General features: G+C 51.2%; 11 protein-coding genes across 11 annotated transcripts; 4 read left to right on the forward strand and 7 right to left on the reverse strand.

The window, feature by feature from the left end:
- Nucleotides 1–380: 380 nt before the first annotated feature.
- Nucleotides 381–1,415, reverse strand: M430DRAFT_92526 (hypothetical protein; the record flags this gene model as incomplete). The annotated part of the gene is made up of 3 exons (XM_024869718.1): nt 381–484; nt 596–1,031; nt 1,125–1,415. 3 exons carry the CDS (start codon nt 1,413–1,415, stop codon nt 381–383), a joined length of 831 nt encoding a protein of 276 aa, XP_024725912.1.
- Nucleotides 1,416–2,005: 590 nt separating this feature from the next.
- M430DRAFT_132796 (hypothetical protein) lies at nt 2,006–3,569 on the reverse strand (the record flags this gene model as incomplete). Its single annotated transcript, XM_024862269.1, has 3 exons — nt 3,321–3,569; nt 2,636–3,195; nt 2,006–2,582 (listed from the first exon to the last, which is right to left on the reverse strand). The coding sequence occupies exons 1-3, from the start codon at nt 3,405–3,407 to the stop codon at nt 2,006–2,008; spliced, it is 1,224 nt and encodes a 407-aa protein (XP_024725913.1). The 5' UTR covers nt 3,408–3,569.
- Nucleotides 3,496–4,336, reverse strand: M430DRAFT_269820 (hypothetical protein; the record flags this gene model as incomplete). The annotated part of the gene is made up of 1 exon (XM_024865492.1): nt 3,496–4,336. A coding segment is annotated over exon 1 (608 nt), but the record flags the coding sequence as incomplete, so codon positions are not given.
- M430DRAFT_32779 (hypothetical protein) lies at nt 4,015–4,357 on the forward strand. The gene has a single exon (XM_024866232.1). It carries the CDS (start codon nt 4,106–4,108, stop codon nt 4,334–4,336), a length of 231 nt encoding a protein of 76 aa, XP_024725915.1. The 5' UTR covers nt 4,015–4,105; the 3' UTR covers nt 4,337–4,357.
- A 676-nt stretch (nt 4,358–5,033) lies between these two features.
- Nucleotides 5,034–7,287, reverse strand: M430DRAFT_93151 (hypothetical protein; the record flags this gene model as incomplete). The annotated part of the gene is made up of 3 exons (XM_024869761.1): nt 5,034–6,496; nt 6,555–7,143; nt 7,192–7,287. 3 exons carry the CDS (start codon nt 7,285–7,287, stop codon nt 5,034–5,036), a joined length of 2,148 nt encoding a protein of 715 aa, XP_024725916.1.
- A 586-nt stretch (nt 7,288–7,873) lies between these two features.
- M430DRAFT_39030 (hypothetical protein) lies at nt 7,874–8,511 on the forward strand (the record flags this gene model as incomplete). The annotated part of the gene is made up of 4 exons (XM_024867290.1): nt 7,874–7,888; nt 7,944–8,028; nt 8,086–8,319; nt 8,367–8,511. The coding sequence occupies 4 exons, from the start codon at nt 7,874–7,876 to the stop codon at nt 8,435–8,437; spliced, it is 405 nt and encodes a 134-aa protein (XP_024725917.1). The 3' UTR covers nt 8,438–8,511.
- Nucleotides 8,512–8,874: 363 nt separating this feature from the next.
- Nucleotides 8,875–9,298, reverse strand: M430DRAFT_24727 (hypothetical protein; the record flags this gene model as incomplete). Its single annotated transcript, XM_024865123.1, has 2 exons — nt 8,875–9,169; nt 9,219–9,298. 2 exons carry the CDS (start codon nt 9,296–9,298, stop codon nt 8,875–8,877), a joined length of 375 nt encoding a protein of 124 aa, XP_024725918.1.
- Nucleotides 9,299–9,632: 334 nt separating this feature from the next.
- M430DRAFT_39032 (hypothetical protein) lies at nt 9,633–10,894 on the forward strand. Its single transcript, XM_024867291.1, has 4 exons — nt 9,633–9,790; nt 9,893–10,168; nt 10,221–10,477; nt 10,534–10,894. The coding sequence occupies exons 1-4, from the start codon at nt 9,788–9,790 to the stop codon at nt 10,541–10,543; spliced, it is 546 nt and encodes a 181-aa protein (XP_024725919.1). The 5' UTR covers nt 9,633–9,787; the 3' UTR covers nt 10,544–10,894.
- On the reverse strand, nt 10,432–12,789 carry M430DRAFT_32782 (hypothetical protein). Its single transcript, XM_024866233.1, has 7 exons — nt 12,696–12,789; nt 12,402–12,632; nt 12,298–12,341; nt 12,178–12,245; nt 10,963–12,126; nt 10,534–10,913; nt 10,432–10,477 (listed from the first exon to the last, which is right to left on the reverse strand). The coding sequence occupies exons 1-6, from the start codon at nt 12,744–12,746 to the stop codon at nt 10,717–10,719; spliced, it is 1,755 nt and encodes a 584-aa protein (XP_024725920.1). The 5' UTR covers nt 12,747–12,789; the 3' UTR covers nt 10,432–10,477; nt 10,534–10,716.
- A 193-nt stretch (nt 12,790–12,982) lies between these two features.
- On the forward strand, nt 12,983–14,776 carry M430DRAFT_47402 (hypothetical protein; the record flags this gene model as incomplete). Its single annotated transcript, XM_024867923.1, has 5 exons — nt 12,983–13,158; nt 13,213–13,492; nt 13,542–13,753; nt 13,802–14,069; nt 14,117–14,776. The coding sequence occupies 5 exons, from the start codon at nt 12,983–12,985 to the stop codon at nt 14,774–14,776; spliced, it is 1,596 nt and encodes a 531-aa protein (XP_024725921.1).
- On the reverse strand, nt 14,458–17,810 carry M430DRAFT_114071 (hypothetical protein). Its single transcript, XM_024861542.1, has 5 exons — nt 17,620–17,810; nt 17,224–17,535; nt 15,834–17,158; nt 15,174–15,781; nt 14,458–15,090 (listed from the first exon to the last, which is right to left on the reverse strand). The coding sequence occupies exons 2-5, from the start codon at nt 17,503–17,505 to the stop codon at nt 14,918–14,920; spliced, it is 2,388 nt and encodes a 795-aa protein (XP_024725922.1). The 5' UTR covers nt 17,506–17,535; nt 17,620–17,810; the 3' UTR covers nt 14,458–14,917.
- Nucleotides 17,811–18,058: the final 248 nt, after the last annotated feature.

The following is an 18,058-nucleotide window of genomic DNA, read 5'->3' on the forward strand; positions in this document are numbered from 1 at the left end:
AGTGTGACATACCTTCCTTCCCCCCCTTCCTTGCTTCCTTACAATATACAAGGCACGCAGCAAACGCAAGTGATCAACCCATCAATCAATCAATCACCTACACATACCATTCCCCCCTCCCATCCCCTTCCCCTTTCCCCCCCTTCCCCTCCCCCCCTTCCCCTTTTCCCCACAAAAGACGCCACGCCACGCCACGCCACGCCACTTCGCGCCAGTATAATATACATGTACATATGAACGTCTGGATTTCTGGATTTCTGAACGGATTTCTGAACGGATGGATGGATATATGTAGAATAATAGTACAACAACAACAAGAAGAGAGAAGAAAGAACAAAGGGGAGAAAAAAACAAAGTGGTACTCGAAACTCGAATCAATTCTAGATACCGCTCTGACGTGGTCGCTTGCGTGAGCTGGATGGGGTGTGGGATGGATGCATTTTCTCCGTTTTTTCGCGCTTGAGCTTTTCGTCTAGGACGCGGGCTGTTTTGAGTGTGGTTAGTGTGGTTGTTTTGATGATGATTGTGCGAGAGGGAAAGAGGGAGAGGGAAAGGGGGAGAGGAGAGAGAGGGACATAGGGACATAGGGACATACTCAAAACATCATAACCAAACTGCGGGAACTCCAAACACAGCTGGCGGAACTCATCCTCCGCCTCAGCACGCAACGTATGACTACGGGTGGCCCAGAAATTCGCCACAGGGGCCCTAATCGCCGCATCGTCCTTATGCGTATGCGCGTAGACGTATCGCGCGTACGCGATCTCGCCCTTCGCCGTCGAGTTCACGCAGTGGATCTTGGAGCTCGCGAGCGTCTTGAGGGCCGGCAGGCCGAGCGTCTCGCCGAGCGTGTAGACGCGCGCGTGCTTCAGTAGCTGGTCGCCGGTCTCGTCGACGAGCGGCGTTGTCGCGTCGTGCTCCAGATCGCGCGTCCCGGCGATCTTGCGAGGGAAGTAGTCCCCCGTGTATAGGAATTCGAGAAAACAACCGACAGCGTCGAGATCTTCGTCGACTAGGTCGATGCGTCGCTCCTGTGGGGGAGAAGGGGGGAATGTTAGTTAGGCGCTAATGGAATGGAATGGGATGGGAGACGTGGGGAAAAGGAGGGGGGGGGGGAAGCTCACAGATACTTCATCGCTGAATTTGGCGCAGGCGTCTGCGAACCAAGGGCTCTGGGTGAGGAGCGCTTGGTGTGCTGTGAGGAGAGCCTGCTCGGGACCTTGACCCACGAGAAGCCCGATAATGGGACTCTTCAGGTAATCAATATAGGTGACTCGCGCCGGCACTTCCTCTATCGTCTCTTCTTGTTGGAATGGGAGCTCGTTCTCTCCGTTCTCCGCGGCGCCTGCGGCTGTGGCAGTAGCAGTAGCAGCAGCAGCAGCATCGATCTCGACGACTACGTCCTCTCCCCCCATCTCGATATCGACAGGCGCATCGTCAGGGATCGCCTCTCCGAGTAGCTCCCCTGAGTCCGCCATTGGGTCTGCGAGATGTGAAGCGGTTGTAAATTTGACGGTTTGCGACTCGAGGAGGAGCCTAGGTCAATTGTGGGAACGGCGTGCGTTGACGAGGCTGGACTGCTAGAGGAGGTAGAAAGCGAAGAAATGAATGTCGAGAAGAGAATAGTTTGACGCGAAATGTATCAATTCCTATAATTCGATGATTGAGCGTGGTGGGGGAGCTGTTCCTGAGGTTTGTCTTAGCTACCCCAGCCCTTCGAAATTCGGTCCCTGGCACGGGCCATGTCAACCCGCTGATCGGGAGTGCGCTCCAATGGCGCAAAATCATTGGCAGATTGATCATCGTGCTTGTATTTAACTTCACTTCACTGCCATCTCTTCTTCTCTCTGCTCAGTATTCTAATACATTATATTGGTATCTACGAACTATTTCCATTAAGTCAAGCCACGCCTATCATACAAGCAGTGGTATTGACCGAGAGACGCACCACCAATGCTTATGCAATCCAACAACGCCGAACCCCGTCCATTGCGCGATCCTACGCTCATCCTTGAGTCTGACGATGTCGAGTCCCAGTCGTTGGCACCGGCTTATCCAGCCTCAAGCACCACAAGAGCATATCTTCTAGCGGCAAGAACACCAAGAAGATCCGGTTACAACGGTAAGCGACGATAGCCACGAAGAAAGCAACCAAGGCATCGAGGTAGTAGTGGTTCGCCGTCGCAACGATTGTGATGAGGATCCACGAGGGGTATGCGATGGCGAACAAGACGTAAAACAGGACCCACGGCTTCGACTTGCGCGTCTCGCCAATCTCGAGCGTCCTCCGGAACACCCCTGAATGGTAGAGCATCGTGCAGCCAATGCAGAAAGAGTAGCCGAAGTGCATCGAGGGCATCGCGGCAAGAGAGTTCACATATTTCCCAGACATCCATACACTTTGCGCATCGTCGTGGCGCACACTGTCGCGGAACCCATATTCTTGAGGGAGTAATCGAGGGGGCATGCACGGATAGCAGATAAAGATGATGAAAGCAAGGAGATTGGTCAGGGTCAGGGTCCTCCGGACGACGGCGAACGAGGCATGAGAGGGAGCTACGTAATACCACCACGCGATGAAGCTGGAAGGTGTCAGCAGAGGTCTGGATAAGTTACAATGGGCGGGGGAACATACCCTACGGTTCCTGGAATATGGATCAAGGCATAAGATCGGTTGAGAACGGTCAGGAAGGTCTGGTGGCCATGCATAAACCACTGCTGCACCTTGAGCTCCGGGACGGGCCACAGGAAGCTCAACCACGAGAACTGCTCAAACTCCAACACGGCCAATCCGTGATCTTGCGCCACGTCCCAGATGCCCGTCTCGGAGAAGATGGCCTGGGAAAGGAGACTGGTACAGCGGTAAAAGGCATAGGTAATGATCCAATAGAACATCTCAATCAAGAAGGGGAATCGCTGCAGGATCCTGCTGTGGATGTTGCCGGCAAAGCGGGAGGAGTTCGGGGTGTATATTGTGGTGCAACAGACCCTCCTCTTCTTCGGCGGGTGCTTCATGGTCGTCATGTCATCGCTCAGGTCGTCATCGAGGGGATAATCCCTGGACAGGTCGTTGGAAGATCGCGTGGAGTCCGGCTCTCCGCTCAAAAGGCCATACTGCCTCGTCGTGTTATCCAATATCCGATAGCCCTTCCGCCGGGTGATGATCATGGACCCGACCAAGATACTCGCAACCATCTGGGGTTCTGGTAAGCAGGGGTTCGAAGGAGAAGGGGGAAAGGAAGGTAAGGCGAGGGGAGATATAAAAAGATAAAAAAAGATAAAAAAAGAAAACAAAAAAAGGTAATAGGAGGGCAACTTACCACTGGCTCGGCCCAGCCTGGCAGTTTCCATGCGGGCTTGCTGTTCCATTCTGGTTGCTCATAGGGGACGGTGAGATTGGCAGTCATCTTCGCCCGCAATGTGTGGCCGACGTCGTCCACCACAGTCGCGTGTGCCTCTCTGGGGAAGTGTTTGCTCTAGCGGCGCGTGGGGATAGTCACTGGAATGTCACTGTGGAGATATCGAATAGATAGATAGATAGGTGAGGGGAAACGGATAAAGAGGGCTCTGAATGAATGAACGAATGTGGTCGGGGCAAACAAAGGGAGGCGGGCGGCGTCAGCTAGGAGAGCATAATACGTGAGGTCCGAGGCGCCGAAGCAGAGAGAGAACAACAAGACAAGAAGACTGAAGGAATGGTGAGAAGTTCGAGGTCGAATAATGGGGTACGAGACAATAACAAGTGAGAATGGGCGAAGAGGAGGAAGAGGAGGAATCCGGAGTGGCCGAAACGAGAGATGAGAGACGAGAGATGAGAGGTCGGTGAAGTTTCTCTCCCTCTCTCTCTCTCGCTCAGTAGAATAATGCGTCTGTTTCTCGTCGGAACCAGCGAGTCGTCGCTCTCCGGGGGTGGCTTGATCAGATAAGCCGGCGTTGTCCCAAAGCAGACGCCAAGACTCTTGGCAGAGACGCTGGTCGCGCGCCCTCCTGCTGCTATTAGCCCGTATTGCGGCGGACCGGAGAGCCGCATGGTGAAGCGGACGCCTAAATATGGGAGATACGGGGAGGGAGCTGACGACGACTGGCGGGGGGGATGTGTGCATAAATGGTTGTGCAGGTCGGGCATAATTATTGTTCTCTTTTCCGCCTGTATTCTTCTGCTGGGCAAAGGTATCTTAAGATATACACAAGTAATGATCCGATTCTACAATATCAATCCATCCCTCTAATTCCTATACAACGCACCCCTAATACCAAAACACACTGCGTAAGAAAGACGCCACCCCTCATCCCTCATCCCCATCCCCATCCCCAACCTCACGGGCCGCCCCCTTAGCTACCCTACCCTACCTACCTACCCTACCTCACGTATATACCTAAATCCTCTATCTATCTATAAGCGGCATTCCCTCACACGACATATCTCTCCTGAGTCCTGCCATGATTTTTCTTGGCAGGAGGGCGAGCCACCTACGTACAGGGTTTCGAACTTTCGGGGTACCGTAGCCAGGATAGATAAGGTAAAGGGGGTGCGTTTATGAATGCGTCGGATTTTTGTGCAAGGGGCTGTATACATTTAATTGGTTGGTGGGTTTTTATTTTTATGCAGGATTGGGTGGATATGCTCCGTCCAAGACTAGAAGGGGAAGGAGGGGGAAGGGAATTCGTGGAGGAGCGTTACTGGCAATACAGTGCTACCTTATATCAAAAGCAGGGTATATGTATGTATCATTTACAGTACCTGCCTCTCTGCATCCCTCTAAGCATTCCCCGTGCCCCCGCGATCTTGATCTCCATCTCGATATCGAGCCATCCATCTATAGCACGTCGAAGATCTTCTTTCTATTCGACCCCTCTTCATCGCTGAGATAGCCCATCTGATATGATATGATACACGTAGCTCCATCTACCTTACTGTACATCCCGATATAAAGCCAGACCCAGCCCCGGAACGCCGTCATCCTCATCCATATAGTTGTACAACTCGCCAGTCAAATCCGTAAAATGTGCAATCCCATTTCCTGCCGCGCTGCTCACAGCGTACATCTTTTCGTCTTGGCCCTACCACGTCGTCGAGGCGATGATTCCTCCTTCGCGGGTACTACCTCGCTCACCTCTCTCGTGCCCGCGCGGCTGCCGGCGGAGCTCTGGCCGCGTCTGCGGATCGATCGCTCTTCCGACGGGCGCAGGAAGCGATGCACCGTGCGGTGGTCCAGCACGCGTTCCTCGGTGTCGTGCCGGCCCTCCTTGTCCGTCTTGGGCCACATGTAGCCGTAGAGCTTGCTGTGGCGCTCGCATCGTGGGCACGAGGAGCGCGTGAAGTAGGCGTCCTTCTGGACGAAGGGCTCTTCGCAGATCTTGCAGTTGATCCAGGCCGACGCGGGTTCCGCAAGGAGGGCCGGCGTCAGGACGTAGTCGCCGGGGATGCGGACGGGGGGCGCATGATCGAGATCGGTGCTGGGGCGTGGGAGCCTTCTCTTCCTCTTCCTTCCTTTCTTGGCTGTGATGGTCATGGTTGAATCATCCAACTCCATGTCAGAACCTAGCTCCGAGAGGCTTGAAGCCGTGTCATCTTGGTTCGTCGCCCCAGGATGTTTTGCAATCTCGGAATTGCTAACGAGAACTGGATGATCTGCCTTTGCCTGTTCTAATGGACCCGCCTGCCCCCTTCCCTTGCTTTTTCTCAGCTTGGCGATGATAGGGCTAAGGATGGGGGGCTGCACAACGATGGTATCTTCATCGACAGATGTCGCATCGGTCAACGTCGCACCATCGGATGGCGAAGAACGTGAAGAGTTGACTTGTCGGGATTCGAGTGACGACTCGGCTGGCGAGGGGCTAAGGCGGGCTTGATCGTTGAAGCTCATGGAGTCCTTAATATTCATGAGTTGTTCCTTCACTGACATAGACCCTTCTTCCACCTTCACAGGCGGGTCTATCTTGGCCTTCTTCGAGCTTTGTGACTCCGCTGGAGTTGATGGTTCGGACTCCCTCTTGCGCTTGAGAGGGGTCTGGCTAGGCTCAGCGGAGGGAGATTTCCCAAGCGGTGATTGAGCATTTTCAAGTGTAGAAAGCGGCTCAGCAGAAGGGGGGTCCCTAAGCGGTGACTCGGCATTTTTAATCGTAGAAAGAGGCTCGGCGGAATGTGATTCCCTGAGCGGTGACTGGGTATTTTTGACTGTAGAAAGAGGCTCAGCGGAAGGAGACTTCCCAAGTGGTGACTGGGCATTCTTAATCGCAGAAAGGGATTTTGGGGTCCTCTTAGGGACATATGGTCTGATGTTGATTTCAGGCGTCTCTGATTGAGTGCGCGATGAACTAGAAGAGGCGATTCTTCGTCGACGAAATGAGTAGGATGGGCCGTCGGAAGGCTGATCTTCAATAGATAGTTTTGGAATGGTCCCATCAGCGTTGGCTTTAGACCAACCATTCTGGCATTTGATTTCACAGGTGTGGCAGAGACATTCACAGTTGTCTTCTCCAAAGTAGTTGTCACCTGTGATGCGTTAGAACAAAACTGTAAATGAGGGATGAGTGAGGCTCGGGCCGCATACCATAAGTGACCGTAATCTCTTCGCCAACCTCAATGTCCCTCAGAGCTTTGACGGCCATTCCATGGTTCGGTCGCGTTATAAGTTCAGCATTGGCTCCACAATCATGGTTCGCAAAACGAGCTGGGCCAAGGAATAGAGAAGCCTGCTTGTTGCGACTCGATATCACAATACTGAAGTCGCGGCGGCTGTGTTGAATGAATTCTTCCTCCTCCGGGGTCATCAAGACTTGTATTCCACACAGGTACTTGATAACTTCCCCCTTCTTTATGAGCCGTCGAGCCGTGACCGCCGCCTCATGTGTGACAACCGTGTATCTGTTGGTCGTCGACACCTCAAAAGCGCAATCCGGTAGATAGATATTGATATAACGCCTCAGATGCTGCCGAAAATCGTTCTTCTCCTTTTCTGACTTCAAGTTCTCCGAGAACTTCTTGAGACCTTGCAGGGCCAGCAATTGCGCCTCGGCCTGCGCTGGATTCTTCTCGATGATCACGGATTTTTGAAGGATTGAGGTGACGTCTTCTTCTCGAATGCCGCGGCAAGAATGATATGCGCTGCGGTTCTTTCGAATGTTCGTCCAGTAGTACACCTATAAAGTGTGAGGAGCGATTTCCATGGTGCCAGATAGAGGGCTTACATGATCAACGAGAGCATCGGTCAGGATGTCATCATATGAGGCCAGTTGCGTTAGAGTGAGACGTTGCTTCTTAGGAGGGGAGGCCTGAGAAGGCATCGCGAGTTCAGATATCACTGCACAACTTCATGCGACTGATGGATTTGGTGGAATGCTGAAGAGCTGGAGTGTATTGAGAGACCCGTATTTCGTACTTGCCGAGGTGAATGAATGACTGACTGGCTTGAGAAGGAATGTTTAAAATTGGTGGATGGGATTGACCCAGTACGCTTGTTCTTCGTAGGAGCAGGTCAATGGGTCCTGTCGGTATTTTGTACGGTTGATATCCTCCCAGGAGAGCCACGCAGCCTCTGAATTCACTCATATATGTACTTTACTCAGCTGATCGGCGAAGTCGACGAAGAAAGAACAATTTTAAAATGAGGAAAAGGGAGCCGGAGAGATCTAGGCTGGAATTGAGTAGCCAGAATCAGAACCAGTGAAGGTCTAACATCTTTTGGCTCTCCATTGTGAACGATACAAGACATTGTTGTTGTTGTTGGTTGAGGGGAGAACTGAATGCGGATGTTGTGCCTGAAAGACAAGGTTCAAACCAGCCGCAGTTTAGCCGCAATTGAAGCCGCGATTTCTGAAGAGCTTCAATCCTCACCCGGAAAGTGATCCATCGCCTTAGCATCTCATCACGATGATTCAATTAAAGGTTGGTCCCGAAGATGTATTATTTAACTATGAACACTACTGATACATAACCTCAGACGATGCTTAATTGCATCGACAATTCCGGCGCTGCTGTGGTCGAATGCGCCAAAGTCCTGAAGATGAAGAGACATGCGAAGATTGGTCCGTAGCCACCTCACTGGCAGCCTTCTCTCTATTCTGACTGGAGCCGCATTCTAGGGGATCGCATCATCGTTGTGGTACAAAAGCAAAGGAACTTCTCGGAGTCAGGACCAGGTGCAAGTGTTTCGACATCGGCGGCCAACAAAGTTCGAAGAGGTGATATTAGGCATGCTGTTGTGGTTAGGACCAAGAAGAAGTTGCAAAGACCCGATGGAAGTGTGGTCAAGTTCGATGACAATGCCTGCGTGTTGATCAACAAAGCAGGAGAGCCGATAGGGACGAGGCTGAACGGTCAGTTTTCCTGGACCTTTTCAGATTTTGACTAACACCGATGGCAGGCGTTGTTGGGACGGAACTGAGAAAGATGAAGTGGTCGAAGATCCTGTCACTGGCACCAATGCATTTGTAGGATTATTGTACAGATGTCACGGATACTTGTAGCATAAGACACGGCGTTCAGAATATGGTTCTTTGAAAATAGACATCTTTCCCCACCATTTTCACTTCACAAGAATCCAGCCCATGCGCCTTTTCCCCCCAATGTTCTAGAGTGTGCAAATCATCCCGCTAAACGCCAATATCAAAATCCATGTCCCGGGGTATCATGAAAAGATGTGACCGCAGCCACAGCAGACGTAAAAGAGTTTCTAGAGATATTCGTTAGGATGCACTGCAAGGCGTAGTTCAAAGAAAGGCTTCTTACCATTCCGGTCTCCGCAGATCTCTGTTGGGACTGGAAGAACACCGCATCCTCCGTCTTGCACTTGGGGCAAGTCTTGTTGGACCGTGGGAGCTAAACAGTAAGGAGCATGTCAGCAGAAGGTTATGAGAACTTGGAACAGCAACTCAAAGCTTCTGCATCTTTGCAGAGATCCTCCCTTGGAGCATCTGATCCTCCGGGGCATCTGCCTCGATTCTGCCTTCGCACACAACGACAGATCCGCACAACAAACAGAGAGGTAAACCAACAGTCGGGTCTGATCCAACATCCTGTGTCACACCAGCAGTCTCTCCAACCGCGCTGTTGAGGATATTTCGGAAAACGCACGAAGACGCGGCCTCTTCAGAGTATTGGCAGGTTCGGCAGGCGAACTGTAATCGATGGGTATCGGGGTCTTCTTTAGGGTACAACATGTTCGAACTGTATAAGATTAGAGTTGTGATGGCAAGACATGGAGATACTAACGTACCATTCACTACAAAAGCGGAAGGTGATCTGCTCCAGATTCTTCCTCTGGTCGTCGCCGTTGCTGGATGCTGGGGAGGCCATGGTGAGAGGCTTGGTGACGAGATGGCAGGGTTTTATTGAGGTGAGCGCGTATTATCTCAGGATCCTAGATATCGGTGGTGACAACGTAGAATATTCGGTCTCGACGTGATCGTGGTACTGGCCGTAGTGGTAGTTGTAGTGGCGATGTTGTGTTCAAGAAGATGCTGATTACCTTATTTTTCAGAGGGACAGTCGCGACTCGCATCAGATAATGAGAGTTGCACAAAGTAGGCAATGGGCTGCCGTACAAGGCCAGCACGGGAGCACGGCCCATGCGGTTTTAGCTCTAAGGTATAGGTAGAGCTCTCGAACCCCCCGCAGTTGATCATGAGGTACGTTTGTTCCTTGCAGCTCAAAGGGAAGTGATAAACCCACAGCCTCCCACGAGTTCCACCACCACTTGCTCCATATTGTATCACCTGCAACACAATTCCTGATCCATCCTTGACATCAGAGCCTCATCCAGTTTCATCATCCTAGGGTTTCACAATGGTATGTCTCTGGATGCTACAGTTTGCTCGCTTGCTCCATTGTTTACCCCCCACACAAACCTACCTCCCCCCAAGCGGGCATCTTGCTGACAGTGATAACAAGGCCGAGACAGGTCTTCCAGCTGGCTGGGAAGTGCGGCACTCGAATTCAAAGAACCTTCCTTATTACTTCAACGAGTCACAGAAACAATCGAGATGGGAGCCTCCGTCAGGAACGGACACCGAAAAGCTGAAGGCATATATGGCTGAGCACCACAGCCAACGCGAACTTGGCCTCGACTCGGGTGGATTGAATGGCAATGCGAATGTTAACAAGATCCGGGCTAGTCATTTACTCGTAAAGCACAAGGACAGTAGAAGGCCAAGCAGTTGGCGTGAGGTGGGTTTGCAATACCTTGGAAGCTGTTACAGCCTTCTCATGTTTCACATAGGCGAATATCACGCGGACAAAGGAGGAAGCCATGAGTATCATACTTGGTCATGAGCAGCGCATCCGTAGCGGGCAGACGTCTCTTGGACAGCTCGCGGTGAGTGAATCGGATTGCAGCAGCGCGAGAAAGATGGGAGACCTCGGCTTCTTTGGCAAGGGAGATATGCAGAAGGAATTCGAAGATGCCGCCTTCCAGCTCAAACCCGGGGAAGTCAGTGGTGTAGTCGAGACGGCGTCGGGACTCCATTTGATTGAGAGGTGAGTTCGCAACCACCTCTGGCCGGCTTGATGGGACTTCGCTGACTTTTCATTAGGCTCGAGTAAGATAAGATTGCACATTAATTCCTCTGCTACAGTAGCTTAGCCTGATATACGGGAAGGTTGGATGTGATTCATGATTCGATGTCTATCTGGTACAGTAGCATTCGCATATCGTCCCTGTCTGAAAATGTTACAAAATACTTGATCAGAATGATGTACAAATCCCTGCCCCGAAATCACATTTGCAAGTCTACTAATGAGTCGATCGCTTGAACTATCGGTGGTACTGATGTCAACGCCAACGTTATGATGCCGAACACACTCATCGATAAACTTGAGAGTGCTGCTGCACGTGGATCTGTTTGTAATAGAAGTGCTGTTGCAATGGCACTTGAGTTCCCTCCTAATGTCACGCCTCTTGTCACGTAGTCATCTGTCTCATATGTCAGCTCGTGCCAGAAGTTTAGGATCACGGGACTAACCTTCGGGAATCCGAAGCCATTTCATCATTCTAGGTCCTATGAGGACCCCGAGGATTCCACTCATGATTGCCAGGGCAGCCACGGTGTTCAGATCACCGTGGACATTTTTGATCGCAGGTGTAGCCAGAGCGAGAGTCAGGCTCCGTGCCGCGAACGCCAAGCTTCGTTTCGACGAAATCCCAATGGCATAGCACAAGGCCGGGTATCCAAAAAGGGAGCCGACCGAGATGACCACGTTCGGGGCAACAATGGCGAAGAAGTGACGTTTCAACTCGAGCCGGTAGTTATACATTGGCAACGCGAGCGCTACGATACTGACGTCCAAAACACTACCAAAGATATCGCCTGCTCCGGGCTTTGGGACATGTTTTTCATCATGCCACAGCGTCAAGTAATTTGTCCCGGTCTTGTATACACCAAGGACATCGTCCAAGCTGTCACCCCTGATGAGGCCTAGAATCCAGATTCCAAGGATGGTTATTCCAGATGAAAGAAGGACAGGATGAAGGAATTGCTTCCAGCGAGGCGGAAGAGCGATGGCAGCAAAGTAGGCCAGTACGTTGAATGTCAAGTGGGCCGGCATAGCATATCCAGTGGAGTAGTATATCGGTATTCCAACGAAAAGGAAAAGTATACCGTAAGTTATCCTATCGAAGTTGGCATTGATAAAAGCAGCCCATCGCTGCGGACGAGTGAGTGACACAGGGGCCAGCATAATCGGTTGTGTCCGTGAGGCATCTTGCGACTGGACTTGACTTTCTGGCGGGCCTCCGGTGCCTCTAATGAGAGATGGATCTTGCGCTCTCTCTGGTCGAGCAACACCGTGTGCCAGCTCATCCGTTGGTGCAAACGATGCTGCTTCAGATGATGCTTGTTTAGCTGATGATGGTCCAGGTGATGATGGTCCAGGCGATGCCGGTTCAGATGATGCCGGTTCAGACGATGCTGGTTCAGACGATGCCGGTCCAGGCGATGCCTGAATGTTCGTCAATGCGACTCCGGAATTCTGTCCACTCCCACTTGAGTCAGCGAGAGGAATGGCATCATTTTCATTGCCCATCTCTTCTGCTCTTTCGATTATCGCACGCTTTGAGGAACCAAAGATGAGCTGCAAGCCACGAACGAGCCATGCCATGATAGCAAGTACGACCACAAAGCCGATTACTAGAAGGGTATCAGATATGGAACTTAAGCATGCTTGGGGAATACACTCACGAAACACTGCTATTATCTTTCCCACTTCGACTCCGCTGATGGGAGGACTTAGAGGCAAGAGGACGAACCTGTGAACACGGCTCAGAAGTTGAGAATAGACGGGAAAAGCAGGTTACCAACGATGGAGTGAAAAAGATATTAATGTATCGGAGAGCAAAGCCAGCCTTCATTCAGGATATTAGAGAATGGTTCAGACGTGGAACAAGAGCAACTCTACAACATACTGGTACCTCAATCACACTGACAAGAGCTCTCGTCCTGCGGTCTCCAATAATGAAATTACAGAGAATCAAAGCAATGAACAGGCCGACAAGCAGAGCGACCGACGCTGGGAAAGAGACGGAACTAAGGCCAATGAGGGCATCGACTCCAAAACATGCAAGAAGAATTATCAGAGCTCCTACAGGCACAAAAAGCCATGCAGTTAGGTTTCGACGCCATGAGAGGCGGGCCACCTAGAGTATTGTCAGCCTTGTCCACGGTATGTAGTGCATGTGAACGTCGGAAAAGCCACCCACCAACTTTAGGGCAGCAAGGCCATCGGAGATGATTCCTTCATTGCTCGCCATTCTGTAGTATGGGACAATTATATAAACACAAAAAAGAATGGCATTTTTCAATACATCTTAGAGGACTTTGCTCTGCACACCCACCTTTGCGATTGCGGTTAAGAGTCAGTCCCTGCGGATCAAGTCCGGCTTTCGGAGTTAGGTTTACCGAAAGTTTCGGCTTTTGTGCGATTTCCTATCAACACCCCCTATTTACTAAACAAGGCGTAACTTCAGCCTTCTTCCACCAGCCAGGCATGGCCGACAATTCTTTCAACTCCCTCATAGAGGTGCTCCACAGCCATGGCGTGCAATACGATCATGATGCTCTCAAGTCTGCCTTCGATGACCCTGAGAGCCAGGCCACAATTGAGGCCTGGGTACAGGAGTATCTGTCACCCGAGACCCTATTGACCAAAGACGAGGCTACGTTGTAGGTTCCCTCCTACGTTTCCATTTCTTTTGTACATCTTGCTGACTGCCATAGATATGCTGCACTCGTCAAGTCTGGCGAAGCTGATGCCTTCGCCGCATCCCAAGATCTGTCAGCCATCCGGGGTCTCAATGATCAAGATATGCAACAGGCAATTGAGGAACTCCAAAGATCCACAGCAGCCATTGAGAAGCAGAGCGAAACTTTAAGGCTTCAACAGAATGCTATGAAGATGCTTATCAACAGCAGCGCCCAAGTCGAGCAAGCACGATCGCAAACGAATAAAAGTCAGCAGAGGAAGTGGGATATGGAACGAGGACATATCATCACTGCGGTAATTCTGTCCCTGATGCGTGGATGATCGAAGCTTCTGACGGGAGCAGGTTAAAGAACTATCTCAAAACCTGAAGGATCAAACAGCGGATCTCGAACAGCAAAACAAGGCGTCGGAAACAGCGGTAATGCAGACGGTGGAGAATCTCCTTAGGTCAGATGACAAATTGTTATCCAGTCTGCAGAAGCTAGCTACCGACCTCGATTCGAGACAGCCTGAAGATGATGGAATTTCTAACCGAATAAGAGAGCTTTGTGCAAGGTAATCTATTCAATCTAGTTTTGAGAGCTGCCTCCTAATAGCGTATAGACTTATCAAACATACTGTCGAAGGGATCCGAACCAGGCTTGATCGCATATATCTGGATGCACTCAATAATCCCGCGGGGTTTACCAATAGTCAGGATGTCAATGATCAGGAAGTTGTTGATCTACAAGAGGAGCTCGAGTCTCTGTATGCAGAAATCCTGCCGGTTGCTCAGATGTCTGCAGAACAGCAATTTCTCCAACCAGCGCTTCGTGAGATTGCGGCCAGGAATGGTTTAGGGCAAGAGCGATCAGTCAAAGCGATCAAATATGTACGAGCTCCCCTCCTAATCATCAAATTAGTTCTAATGTGCTACAGATACACGATTGTCTTGATTTTCTTGTGAATCGAGTAGAGGTATTCCTGGATCGTGCTCAGGAATACCAATGCCATAAAATGGCACTGCAGTTCGTGATAGACGAGGCAAAGAAAGAGCTTCTACGTGTAGAAGCCTCGTCAGCCGATAAGAAAACCAGCTCAGCAACGACAGTGAACCTCCAAAGACGAAAATCATCCAGTGCACAACCCCCGGCGAAAGCACGACATACCCGAAGACGCTCTTCGATATATCCAGAAGAGGAGATCGAACCGGAGCAGCAACTCCTTCGCAACCTGGGGATTTCCCTGCCAGCCGATGCGGTGTCGGATCAACCGCGCATCGAGGCACTTGAACGAGCCTTGCTTGATCGAGCGAGCAAGTTAGAGGGACACGCGAGTACTCTCCAGTCCACGACGGAATCGTCGATTTCATCTCACCTACTCGATGCTCATGTCACGCTGCACTTACTTCGGGACTCGCTTCTTGCCGACTCCCCCTATAACAATGTACAGCTTCTGGATTCGGAAATCCAGTCGTCAATCACGGGTCTGGAGGAGGATCTTCAGGATTTGCAGCAGAAGTTGGAGGCGGTGAATCTGCAGAAATTGCAGGAGCGGAATGTGCATCGAGAGCAACTGATCGAGCGTTGGTCGCGTTGAGGATGGGAAGGTGTAGTGAGATTACGCACGTCGAGCCAAAGAGAAGTGTCAATTCAGAAATTTTGGGAATGGATACCCTCACGTTTTAACTGTGTACTGTGGTCCTTGAAATTCAATAGCCTATTTTTTAAAAGACTACTACTATGAGAGTACATCCAGCAAGAGACGTTCAATACTTTGTAGAGTTTCCCTAGTTGAGGTTTGACTCGCCATCAGATAGAAGACGTTCCCCAGACCGCGCGAGTGGAACTTCAACTCCGTGGGAGCTTCCAACAGCTTCTTCTGCAGACCCGCAGCCGCCGAAGAATTGTAGCCTACAGCCATTATCATCAGTCCACAACCCCGAACAAAGAAAGAAAAAAAGAAAAAAAAAAGATGAACGGGAATAATGACTTACCAGCTCTTTCATTATCATGCAGATTAATGGCCAGGACCGAGCCCAAAGCGAACACGCTTTCGACATCTCGACTCTTGGAGATCTGTTGGATGAAGCTCTTGGACCAGGAGCTCCAGACTTCTAATCCGGTTTCTGAGGATGCTGTAGAGGGGGCAGAAGAAGAAGAAGAAGGAGCGGCGGCGGCGTCTGCCCAATCTTCCTTGTATACCTGCCATTGCCCACTGCGGTCCATTTCTAGCAGCGTGTTCAGTGATGTGTTGGCCACGTGACAGCCGACTGCGTGAGCGGTATAACTATGGCCGTGCAGCAAGGCGTCTCTCTTCTCTGAGCCGATGAAAGCGTCGTAGATGCTATCACTGGCGAGAGTGGTGCAGAGAGGAACTAGACCGCCGGTGAGGAGCTTCGCGTGCACCGAGATGTCGGGGTGGACCTGGAGGAAGGAGGCTGAGCTGAAGCGGCCCAGACGGTAGAGTCCGGTGAACACTTCGTCGAAGATTACGGGTAAGCCCGTCCATGTGTTGATGTCGGCCGAGTTAACGTCGGATGGGCCAAAGATGTGTGAGCTCTGACGGACAACTTGAACAAGGCAGTGTTGGAAGAGTGGATCGCTGCGGGTGTTAGCTGGTTCTGGAAAAGGGGATTCGGGCGACGGGTGCTTACGCGAAGAGCATCCCGGCTGCTCCCAAGATTACAGGCTCCATGATAAGACCTCCGAAAGTTTTCCCTTCTTTCTTGACTAGTCTGTGCAGTGTTTCCTCGATATACTTCCGATACTTTTGTCCCGCTACAGAGTCATACCGGCTCTTGATATCGAAGACGTCACCCAAGGAGGGATAGACATGCGTCTCTCCAAAGATGTCCTCCATTCCAGCAGGCGGTTCGACGACCCAGCTTCCATCCTTCATTTTCACCTGTGGGAAATCAAACCAGTAGCCTCGACCTTGGTACCAATGGACCTTCTCATTATACGTCGAAGGCTCCGAGCAATCCATCGCACCGATTGTATCGCCATGGTAGCTGCCCTTGAGACCCAGTATACCGACATCGCTTTTCGGGACGTCCCACTTATATCTCTCGAGAGAAGCGGTGAGCGCCATTTTCGTTGCGACTTCCATGCCCGTGCTTCCGTTATCCGAGTAGAAGACCTTGCCCAACCGCGGGTTCTTGAGGTTCTTGAGCAGCTTCTCGGCCAGGGTGAGTGCAGGCTCGTGGATCGTGCCGGCAAACATCACATGTCCATATCGACCTGCGGCGTATGCGGCGGCAAGAGAGAGTTCGGGGTTTCCATGGCCCAGTCCTTGCGTCCACCAAGATGCTGATCCGTCAAACGTTGGGCTCAAGAGCGCCAGTTCGTTTTTGTCCTTGGTTACGGTAGAGTCGGTGGCTTGGAAGAAATCTCCTGAGGCTGAGTCGATGGTGAGAATAGTGTCTTCAGACACATCTCGGTGCTGAGTAAAGGGATACCAGATTTGGCTGTACGCCCTGCTTGCCATTTCCTCGAGTCTTTGAATCCGGGTTTGATGTCTCTTCGATAACTCAGATAACAGCTCTCCTATGCCTTCATTTTTGGCCATTTTGTCGTAGTACTCGGTCATGACTTCGATATCCTCTTCCTCGTTCAACTCACGTTTCGGTGGTTGGGGGATTGAGACCGTTGGGATACCCTTCTTCTCGAAATATGACCGGAGGTACGAATAGTTTTGGTAGTGATCATCCTGGAATTGCAACACGGCATCTAAATCATAGCCTCTAACATGAAGCGACTCAAATGCTGATATAGAAGCTGAAATCCCTCCAAGTCGATGGTCTGTCACTAAGCAAATAGGGAGGCGAAGCGGTCGGTAGAGATCTGCTTGAGAGCTCCCGCTTGGAGTTGGGGAATGCACCCCTCCTGCTGTTTCTACCAGCGCAACGCCGGGCCCTGCCTGGGAACATTCTGTCAGGTGTTTGAGGACACCGTCGAGGATCTCTGAATCGGATAGGGGCTGCCACGTGATCAGAATGTGTTTCTGGTGAGAGGTGGGGGAAGGGGGAAGGGGGAAGGGCATACAGGCCGGGTTCTCGCAGCTATATGAGGGCTGACGGGCTCATCAAACTGGAAAAGACAGTGCGACTTGATCTGAGAAGTAAAGCGGGAGATATGTCTGTCGTCGGCTTCTGACAGGGGTCCCGTTGAGACGGGCTTCAGATACCATACATTCTGGGCGGGATCACTTCGTTCGAATGCTTTGCAGAGAATGGTAGACATTACTGTCTTGCCCACGTCTGTATTGGCGCCATAGATCTGATAGGCCTTCAAGGTCCGCCATAGCGACGAGGCTGTCCGTGCCATCCAGAGAGACGAGAGCCTTGCGGCAGATTCCTGGCAAGATGTATATGTCAGCCACTGGTTGAACTGGTTGAACTGGTAAAAGAGAGCAAAGAGAGCAAAGAGAGGCTACCTTACCTTTTCCTGTTTTCCTTGCCTTGCCTATTGAGATGATCTGCCCGTACGCACCTTATGGCTTCTTCAAGAAGACGGCCTCTCACCGCGTTGAGCAATCAATCAATCGCCTTCCCCAACATGCGAATCGGCCGGACTGCAGCGTGGGTGGAGCATGGGAAAGACGCTCCGTATCATGACCTCACCACTTTTCCCGTTGAGAAAAAGAGGGAAAAGATTTCCTTTTGCCGAGGGATTAAGACAATCGGATTACTGATGGACGGACGGCTTATACTCGGTCGATCAGACAGAAACAGCGGTCCGGGCCAGTCAGAGCGGGTGCAATGTTTATTAATATGCCCGCCGTGCAGCTATCAGCCCCGCCATGTTCTTGCTAACCCTCGACGACGAGGAGTTATCTCGACTTCTTTAGTCATCTCTCCCTCCACGCTTCATTGCTCAT

The sequence above is a fragment of the Amorphotheca resinae genome (genome assembly GCF_003019875.1).
Source record: "Amorphotheca resinae ATCC 22711 unplaced genomic scaffold M430scaffold_1, whole genome shotgun sequence".
NCBI lineage: Eukaryota > Fungi > Ascomycota > Leotiomycetes > Helotiales > Amorphothecaceae > Amorphotheca > Amorphotheca resinae.